At 33.9% G+C, this 10,469-nt stretch overlaps 1 protein-coding gene across 1 annotated transcript; it reads right to left on the reverse strand.

The window, feature by feature from the left end:
* Positions 1-701: 701 nt before the first annotated feature.
* On the reverse strand, positions 702-9,985 carry LOC114382260 (long chain acyl-CoA synthetase 9, chloroplastic-like). Its single transcript, XM_028341550.1, has 11 exons — positions 9,330-9,985; positions 8,379-8,459; positions 7,058-7,321; positions 6,484-6,615; positions 6,198-6,371; positions 5,579-5,808; positions 4,556-4,673; positions 3,570-3,701; positions 3,206-3,340; positions 2,712-2,918; positions 702-1,134 (listed from the first exon to the last, which is right to left on the reverse strand). The coding sequence occupies exons 1-11, from the start codon at positions 9,777-9,779 to the stop codon at positions 967-969; spliced, it is 2,091 nt and encodes a 696-aa protein (XP_028197351.1). The 5' UTR covers positions 9,780-9,985; the 3' UTR covers positions 702-966.
* Positions 9,986-10,469: the final 484 nt, after the last annotated feature.

A 10,469-nucleotide genomic window follows, 5' to 3' on the forward strand; every position in this document is an offset into this window, starting at 1 on the left:
ATGTAGGAGTGAGGGAGACTAAACCTACCCCGCACCATTGTCATACCTGTCATTTATTATCTTAGAATCTAATGAATAAGATTAATAATTTATTACAATCATTAAAAGAGTTATTCTTAATATAAGTTAATCTCTCGTGTATATATATATGACTGAATTTGCTTGCATTCTTTAGTCTAAAACATAAGGTTATTAAGATATAAGTACAATTCAAACCATCCTAACTCAAATTTTATACACGTGTTGAAAAACTAAATTATATTAAAATTTAGTTCTTATTGTGATATAATTTTTTTAATTGGATTCTTACATCAAAGTATATTCATCAATAAAATGTTGTTAACCAATCGATACTAACCGTTAGAATACATCGTTCTTACACGACTTTTGAGTCATAAGACCTAGACTTTTCAAACATTTGACAATTTTTTTTAGATAAGCAAACATTTAACAAAGTAATAATAATAAAAAAGTAACAATCTTCTAAATTCAGTAAAAAAAAATCTTCTAATTAGGGCAAACATTAAGGATTGATTTGTCAACGTATTTTTATGAAGGAACCAATGATAACCAAATTAAAAGTAATTCAATGTCTCAACCAAAGTCTTAATTTAACATTTCTTTTGGTTTTCTTCCATCTGATTAAGGGGAATCAGGGTACACCGATGGTTTTAATACAAAACTTTTGTAAAAGGGAAAAGGGGCAAATATGCATACCTTTGAATTCTCATTACTCTGGAAGAAACTCTATAACAATAATGTCTAATAAAGTTCATTTTACATTGTCACTAAAGTAAATTCAACATGTTGGCCTTCTGCACGTAACAAGCCTCACTGTGCATGATAAACTTCAAATGAAAAAAAAAAATGATTAGCAACGAAAAAATTCAAAAACCTCTCCTCACCTCAACCCCTGCTATATGCAAATGGGAAAAAGGTGTAAAAAGATTAACTAGTGTCCTAAGCCTATGAAGCATACAACTCAGAAAGTTCTTCATCAAAAGTCTTTTTTATGGCCTCTCTCTTGAGTTTGAGAGCAGCAGTGACTAGGCCAGATTCAGGAGTCCATGGATCAGAAAGCAATTTAATTTTTGCAGGAATCTCAAATTTCTCCAAACGAGCCTTCTGTCCTTCCTGCAGAAGGTTGCATAAAGAAAAATTTTATTCCTACTTTATTTTTTTTACAACATTTTATACAATTAAGTGAGAGATATAAAAGTAAGAGAGAAAATTTGAGTTTTAAGAAAATATATTGTAAGAATAACACAACTCTTTCATAAACCATGATAATAAAAGAGGAACAATGGGGCAGAATTTGCAACAATAGCGGCAACACATGGCATGTTGATTCAAAGAATATATGCATATTAGAAAACATGTAAACCCTATTCTTTTAATTATGAAATTTGGGACTTACGCCGAACAGAACTAACTAATAATAGGGAACTGAGTGGGACATCTTTCGTGTAAGGTACGTTACAAGATATAAAATGAAGTACGAATTTCAAGTTAGAAATGAGCTTTACAGCCTAATATAGGTCCCTTTGTCTTTTAGGGGCTTTTGCTAACATGCACAGCACGCTTATCTCTATGGCCTTTACTAACATGTCATGTGGAGTAAAAAAAATTCATATAAGTAAACATTACTAAATCTACATAAATGTATAGAAAGATGAAATGACAGCTATGGACTATGGAGTAGACATGCCAATTTCTTCATCTCCTACTTTTAGACCACATAAGCAAAATCTTCGTAACTTACTAACTTCTTCATTGTCTTTTCAATTACTCTCACTTTTACCTCATGACATTACACTATGGGATCTCCCGTTCCAATTACATTTTTTTTCATCCATAAGATTCAAATTCGAAAAATTACTTAAGGGGACAAACTTCAGTATGATCCAAACCAACAACTTGTGGATAATTCATTTCATTATTTATCATAATTATTTTAATCATGCATAAATTAGAAAGTGCCCACTCAGTTGATCCTTTTTGTCATGATTAAATGCAATTCCTTGGTTTAAATCTAAATAGAGGATAGAGGATAACGAAATGAAATGTCAATCTCATAGTCACGATAAACAACACATTCCAACCCTTCTATGAGAAGGAGGATCACTATTTTCCCGATGATAAAAGCTATGTAAGACATTGAACGAGATAGATGATATATCATATTCATATCCATATCCAAAATGTCGAATTGCTTCCTCCCTTGCCCTCCACCAACATCACTTTTGTATCCATCAAGGTTATGCTTGTTTGAGTAGTAGAAGGAAGATAGAATAAAAAGGAAGGGAAGCAAAATTTAAGTGGGATGAAGAGTTTTGGATTTTCACTTATGGTTGGTAGAGGGTAAAAAATAACTTTAATTAAACTTAGTTTCATGCAACAGAAGTGGCCAAAATTTGTGGGGTGGAGCATAAATGAGTTCCAAGTTGCAACTTTTAACCACTTCACATTATTTTTTGTACAAAATAAATATGAAGTTATTTTTATTCTAAATTTGCCTCTTATTCACAAAACCATATCCTGGGATAATTTTGGATGCAACTCTAAAGTTAATCAGCTAATCTCAAAAGTTGCCTAAGTAAACTTTTAATCTATAATGAGCTTAATTAAGACAAGTGTACCTTCTAAAAACTGAAACTAATTCGGAATCATTATCACTCAGTTGTTAATAGGACTTTGACAAGATGGCATACCTTTACAAGTGATGCATGCACTTCCTTCAGAGTTTCTTCTTTCGTGCAAAGTTCTGAAAAATTGGAAGAAGAAATTCCTTTTTCTGAAGCCCATTCTTCCAATGTGGACTGAGAACCCACCACAAGTGCCACAGAGTAACTATGGAAAGGATCAGCATGAACCATAATATTGTCCACGAAGGGGCTAACAATAAGAGCTGCCTCAACCTGTATTTAATAAATTAGTCATATAGTAAAATGTTTTAATGGTGTACGCTACAAGTTCTTGAAAATATGTCTAAATATATACGACTTAAAAATAGATAATTTATTTTTTAGAAATTTATTATGTTTCTAATCTTATATATATTTGTTTTAGTATTAGGATACTCTTAGTATTCCGTTACACTTTAACTCTATATATTGAGCCTAGCAATAAAAGTTTAAGTAGTCCTCTGAACAACACATCTCTTCTTTTAAAATCTAAAAAGAACTAATAAAAGTAATATCTATACCTTTCCCAAGGAGACATATTCTCCGTGCTGTAGTTTAACAATGTCCTTTTTACGATCAATGATTTCAAGGCATCCATCTGGATGAACTCTCCCAATGTCACCAGTGTAAAACCACCTCATTCCTCTTTCATCAACCTTCACAGAAAAAGTACAAAGTAAAAACATTTAATTTGTACCTTTTTAGCTTCTCTCCTCCCCCCACATAAAATAAAAATAAAAACACAAAAACTGACAACAGCATATATAACTTTCAAATTGACTAAGCAGAATTTTTACAGTAGCAGTGGAAAATCAGAAGTGATACATTATCCTAGTTTGTCTTTTTACCCCTCTGAAAAATAGAGAAAAGAGAGTTGAAGCTTACCTTGTATGATTCTTTTGTTTTTTCTTCGTTTTTGAAATACCCGAGAGTGACATTTGGACCTCCAATTACAATTTCACCACGGGCCATTGGTGAGTCATTGATTAAATATCCACCTTCAGGCCAGTCTATTAGCTGAGGTAAGAAAATCAAATGTTAGTATGAGAAATATTCTTTTAAGGATACCACAAAGAAAAGTATACTGCCATGATTAGATAACCAAAGAAAAATACATGACTCAATCTTGAAGCCTCTTTTGCATTGCATCATAATACAAGGAAGATCATAGATGCTAAGCATGCTATATTTCTTGTTAATATACGGTTCTACAACTATAACAACAAAAGCCTTTCCCTCATAGGTGAGGAAAGTTACATCGATAAAATAACAAATTATGTTGTCAAAAAGTCTTCAGAAAAGCCATTAAGATCTAAAGACCATTTTAATAGTTTCATTAATAAATTTTCATGGTCTCTCTCTACCATTTTATTAAATTTTTATTCCATATTCTTCATCTAATTAACATTCTTCTCGCTAGAGCTTCAATTGGTCTTTATTCATTCCTCCCAATCTTATATGTTTCTGTATGTCCTAGGCCATCGTCCAGCTTATCTAATGTCTATGGTAGTACTGGAACATCTTAAGTCAAAAAATGAAGATTAATCATGCATTTATGCTAATGGTGTGTCATGGTATGAGTTGCAAAGGGTAAATTCTCCAAACCTAATTGAGAAGTATGATTCCATTAAATAGCAGTATGAAAGGAAGCCCGTATAATTTAACAATAGAGAACAAATATCAGTATTTACATGTGTAAGAACCCTTGAAGTTAAGCCATTAGGAGTGGGCTAATTGTGAGGTTTCAGTAGTTTGCAAGAATTCATAGGATCAAACTACCATGCTACCATATTACTCCCTCCCCCCAAGCCATCATAAAAAATGTGTCATTCAAGTTGTATGAAGATAAAATTGATCAGATCTATAATTACCTTAATAAATGAGCATGGAAGAGGTGGTCCAACACGGCCGACAGATGTATCATCAACATCAGAGAATGTCCCACCAGCACAAGTCTCTGTAAGACCATATCCTTGACCGATTGGAGCACTGAATATGACCATAAATTATAAATGACAGCAAGAATAATAAAGGAAACGCAAAAAGCAAAAAAGAAAAAGCACTACAGTAAAAGCTAGAAATATTTCCTTTAGTTGAACACTCAAAAGTGAATGAAGTAATAGATCCTTTAGAATGCCATTCTACACATAACAGATACATTGAATTTTAAAAAGGAAAAATGCTGACCCACAGAAAAGTTTCAGTTTTATCTGTTTACGTCAATTATCAAGGCCAATTATAACATATCATTCATAGGTCACAAAGAACAGTTCATATTTGAACTTTTTGTTGCAAGCCTCCCTATCTAAATTCTTGACTTTTTCATACTATATAATCACTTTTTTTTCTCAAAAACTATATCAGAAAAGAAAAAAGAAACATTATTTCTCTAAAATAAGCTGTGTCAAAATCATCATGAAGGTTGATAGAACAATCAACTAATATTTCTTAAGTCTAATTCATTCTTAATTTGGTCCTCTAGGTTTAGAGCTCTAATGTTCAACGAGCATAATATAATAAATGGTTGAAAGTTATAACAAGTTTGACTACCGTTAAATAGACACCACCTTAAAATATCAACAATTTCACTTCAAAGTTAAAGATAAGCTAACATTTGACATATCTATGCATGCTGCAATTTAGTGCATATGGTTGGAGCAGAATGCCAGTGCTTTGTTGTTTGACTAGTTTGTACTTTGAAGGAATATATGCAGAGAGATTGTCTAGGTTTGAGTTAACTTGTCTTCTTGTCTAATATGACTTATGTGTTTTTAATGATTTTAGTTTCTTTTAGGAAAATATTTTATCCTGTACTCTTCTTCACTCACATAGTTCTACAATCAAAATATTTCTTATTTGAAATATACATGTATATATATGATGACAAGACTGACCCAAGACAAATATTGATGAACTTCTGGGTATCACCAGAAAGGGGAGCACCACCGGACAAGATAAAACGGATACGACCACCCAGAATTGCTCGGACCTTTCTGAACACAAGAAAATCCCAAAGAGCCTTTTCCAAGCCCCAAGCTCCAAACCAACTACCATTAACTGCTTGCAACCTCCGCGCGTAGGCTAAATGAAACAACTTCTTTGGCAATCCTCCTGTTGCATTTACCTGCATTGACAAGCTTTTAAGTCCTCAGTCTTTCCCGATTAGGCCCTATATGGATAAACTTCTCCATAAACACTTTCAACTTTCAAGAGAAGAAAATAAGAAAGTAAAATGCATTAAACTTCTCCATAAGCTAAAATTAACTTATGTACCTTAGCTTTTGGACAAGTTAAATATAAATAAATAATTGATTTTTATAGAAAATAAGTGCATAAGTTGATTTTGGCTTATACAAGCAGCTCAATCCATTTTACCTTCTCATTTCCTTCTCCTACAAAAGTGCTTATAGAGAAGTTTATTTAAACAATGCAACTAGGTTTCTAACACACACATGATACTCTTGATGCATGCAGCATAAGTGTGCAAATCACATGAGTCTCAAATCAAAGTACCTTCTTGAACACTCCATCACGAACACGGTCAAGAATTGCTGGCACAGCTGCCATTAAAGTTGGCCTCAGTGCAGTAGCATCCCCCTTTGTTCCTTTTTTAATCTTGTTTGAAGTATCAGTAAAGGTCAGAGGAGATCCATATCCTATAGGAACCCCAACAGCTGCCATCAAATTCTAACATGTAGGCAAGTTTGTCAAAACAAGAAATAAAAGAATAAAGAACAAAAGAAAATGGAAATAGAAGAAATATTATTGGAATTTATTCAAGAAAAGTATATCCACATACCTCAGCTGCTAATTCTAAGATATGAGCCATCGGTAAGTATGCAAGATATATATCCTTTGTCCCAATGTCAGGAACAATGGTCATCACAGCAGAGAGTGTAGCTAAGACATTGCCATGTGTCATCATCACACCCTGTGCAAAAGAAAGAAATTAAGGAAATGGCGTAGCAGTATAAAGGTTATCTCCATATTAGGTTTTAATACCTATACAAGCAAAATGTAAGTTTTAGTCCTTACACGGTTTGTTGTGATGGTTTATCGCCATCAGAAAACTTTAGTGGCAGTTTTACACTGCCAGAAAATGTTAGCAACAGGGACCAAAACTAAACTTTTATGCATAGGAACTAAAACTTGCAACAGTTTTCTCGTGTAAAGGCTAAAACTTAAAATGAGGATAACTATAGGACCGAAAAATAGTTTAAATCAATATAAACAAGAGAATGAAAAGGGAACAAAAAGAAAGAAAGAAAACAAATTATAGTCCAATCCAAAATACAATTTAGAACAGTCAATCAAGTAAAAGGATTTAAAAAATTGAAATTGGAAGTGCTACACATCCCAAAGATGTTTTTCACCTTAGGTAATCCTGTACTTCCACTTGTATACATTATAACAGCAACATCTGCTGAAAGAGGTAAATCAGCATCAACAGGATTTTCTCTGCCAAGTTTCACAACCTCAGCAAAGGAAGTGATTGTCCAGTCATATGCAATCGAAGAGGCATCAGATGGGATATCATCATCCATGCATATCACACGTTTCACTGAGTCTAGTTGTCCACTAATGTTCACAAGTGTTCTCAATTCTTTTTTCCCACAAATCACTGTTGTAACCTCTGTCTGGCACAGGTTATGAAAGTAAGTTCATAACAAAACACAGAGTAAACAAAACTTAAATAATGGCAAACACAAGCATTTCAGTAAACCACTCGGACCATAAATAAGTTACAGAAAGTATATCATTATACTGAGAACAAGCATGATTAAATTAATAATTAATAAATATATGAAACAGATTCAAATTTCAATTATCTAATAAACTGTAAATGCCAAAATTACTTTTATGTTTAGGAGCTGTGTGATATTAAACTTTGCACACAAGGCAATTGTGAACTTTTTATGTCAGTTGATTTCTCTAGAAAACTTACAGAGTCAACTATAGCCTTTTACTAGTTGTTTATATATATTTTTTGAAAAGCAGTTGTGACAGAACTGAAAAGTAGTTGTTTAAATTGTACTTTTTTATGTTATGCCACCTAATAATGTAGCCAACATGTGTTTGGTGTACAGGATTGAAGAGGATTGAGAAATTGTAAGGAGCATTTTATACATTAACATTTGTTGTGATATAGAATTGTCTTCATAGCATCTCTAGTGTCCGGGGCAGATCACCATTACTATTGCTACGGGCCTTTTTGTCGTAAAGCTATTATTCGACATACATCAGAAGAGATTGATTTGCTTTAGAAATTTAATCACACTTTCTTCCTTCTTTTACTCATGTAATATACGGGGACTAGTGCTAAGAAAGTGATCAGTGTTATCAATGCCAGATGGCAAAACATGACAAAAGGCCAAAATTCCGCCATTTAAACACACCATTGCACCTTAGGGCGCCACCATGGCAAGCCTCCCTTCACAAATTGCCTATGGTGATTGGCAAAAAAATCTGCCACACCATTCCGCCATGGCCGCTAGTTAAAAACACTCAAAGTGATACATCATATTTACAAACAAATGTGGCAAATTTCTATCTATCCAAAGATAAAATTGACTGGGTTGTTATCAGTGTGTAGAAAGCATAATCAGATTCAGGGAGATATATCATATAGCAATTAGCAAGACATTCCAGACAGAGACGTGTGAAAAATAAGAGACAAAGAGGAGTAACAAAAACCTCATTCAATGAGTAACATAAAGCTTCCTCTCCCAATGATGCATACATAGTCACAACTGTCACATTTCGCCTGAAACAACCCTGAAGAAGCAAAAGTACGTCAAACCACTTCTCCCTCCAATTAGACGTAATAAATATTTTTATTTCAAAATTGGATAATTATAAGTATTTTTAGAGTTATCAATAACTTGATTGTCTTATAGTTCTCAATTAAAAGAAATTACACTTTATGTCTTATAGTTCTCAATTTCGTGAATCAAATCCCATAATCTTTTTCTAAGAATTTGATTGTCCCACTACGTAATTTTAGTTCATCAATTAATTTAATAAACCACAAAAATATTAACATGACATTAATACACTGTCGCACCAATACATTTATGTTGACATTAAAACTTAGTGTGTCGCAACATCAATGTTTTCATTAAATATCACTGTATTTTATTTTCTTAAATGCAGTATATGTTAAGTTAATTGATAAAACAAAATCATTCAATCAGAATCGTGGAAGAATCAAATTCAATAACAAATGAAAAAATGAAATTAACGAAATTGAAAAATAGAAAGAAAAGAAACTCAAAAAAGTAGAATTAAGCCAATTTTAATATATTAATTAGGTTAAATTAAATTTTATTCTTTAATTTTTTAAGGTTTTAATTTATTCCTCTGATTTTTAAAAAACCAGATGTGTCTAAATTTAAAAAATTACACTCGACGGTTTACAACCTTCACCAAGTGGCGATTTAGGTGCATTTTCTAAAGGCGTCAAAAAATTTATGTAGACGAAAGCATCAAATCGAAACATTTTGAAAATTGGAGAGCAAAATTGAACTTAAATAATAAATCAGAAAAAAAAATAATTTAACCTATTAATTATTAAACAAAAATAATTTTTTTGGCCCATTAATTTGTAAGAGTAGGAAAGCATGGAGTAAGCAGCAGCAGAAGAACCTGGAGCGCCATGAACCACTCCTGGCGCGTGTCGGCGAAGATGGCGGCGCGTTCTTCCCTCACATGGCCGATGCAAGCCAGCCCCGACGCAAACCCCGAAACGACATCGAACACTCTGTCGTACGAGAGCCAGTCGTAGTCCCCCAAGTGAAGCTTCTCAAACGACCTGCCGTCTTGGCCGGTCTCCACTTCCCTCTGCAGCACCCCGCGCGTGCCGAGCAGGAGCCTCTCCGCGTGCGTCTTGCAGGCTTCTTCGAAGAGCTCCGCCAGCGTGGCGACCCCCTCCCACGCGCTCTGGACCGGGGCCTCGAACCGGCGGTTCCGGATTGCTAGACCGGGTTCGCCCCCGACTTCGACCGGGACGCCGCGACGTCGTTTGGGGTTGGAGTTGTTGCGGATGATGAGAGTGACTAAGAGAGGGACGACGACTCCAAAAATGTAGGGAGTCATGGTGCGGTGTTGGGGGGTGTGAAGAGTGAGAGAGGGGTTTAAATAGGAGTGGCAAAGAGAGAGTGTTGGGGGAGAAGAGAACGATGACGAATTGAACTATTGGAAGTGGTGGTCGTTGGAGTTTCAGTTGTGGAACGAGTTCCCCAACTTCGGCTTTTTGGTCTTTTTTGCTTGGCTTCAGTGTTTTCAGTTTTGTTTTGTCGTCAACTTTTTTTTGTGTCTATCAATGTTTCTTTTTTTTTTTCTTTTGGAACTTTTTGAGAGTTGGTTTTGGATGGATTGGGTTGCCTACGTGGAAATAGATGCCTGCCAGCAAGAGGGGGAGTACATTGGAAAGGGGATTAATACAAAAATAATAATAAGTGACCTTATATTATAATATGTATTTGTAAAAAAAAGCATTTTAATTATATTATAAGCTAATTATAAATTATTATGTATGTTAAATCTTTTAGTAAAAAGTCTGTACATCCGATATAAGAAGTTTTGCGTTTATCGTTTAGTCGCAAGCAAATTGTTGTATATGGATTATCGAATATGAAAATTATTTGGTATGAATTTGTTTAACTTTATCATAAGTTCAATTCCTATGGTTTATTCTCACATCTATAGGGAGAATATTTCTTACCTTGATGTTCTTGTAGGCTATTTCTCATATTGACTTTTGTTGGTGGGACTTTGTTCCAAGTT

This window comes from Glycine soja, chromosome 13 (genome assembly GCF_004193775.1).
Source record: "Glycine soja cultivar W05 chromosome 13, ASM419377v2, whole genome shotgun sequence".
In the NCBI taxonomy this organism is placed as follows: domain Eukaryota; kingdom Viridiplantae; phylum Streptophyta; class Magnoliopsida; order Fabales; family Fabaceae; genus Glycine; species Glycine soja.

Excerpts from the sequence above, each read along its gene's own strand:
- LOC114382260 (XM_028341550.1), bottom strand. The coding sequence starts at position 9,779 with ATGACTCCCTACATTTTTGGAGTCGTCGTCCCTCTCTTAGTCACTCTC. Across the intron at positions 8,460-9,329 it reads AGTGGTTCATGGCGCTCCAG|GGTTGTTTCAGGCGAAATGT; the intron begins GTTCTTCTGCTG and ends TTGCTTCTTCAG. Across the intron at positions 3,341-3,569 it reads AAACAAAAGAATCATACAAG|GTTGATGAAAGAGGAATGAG; the intron begins GTAAGCTTCAAC and ends TTTTCTGTGAAG.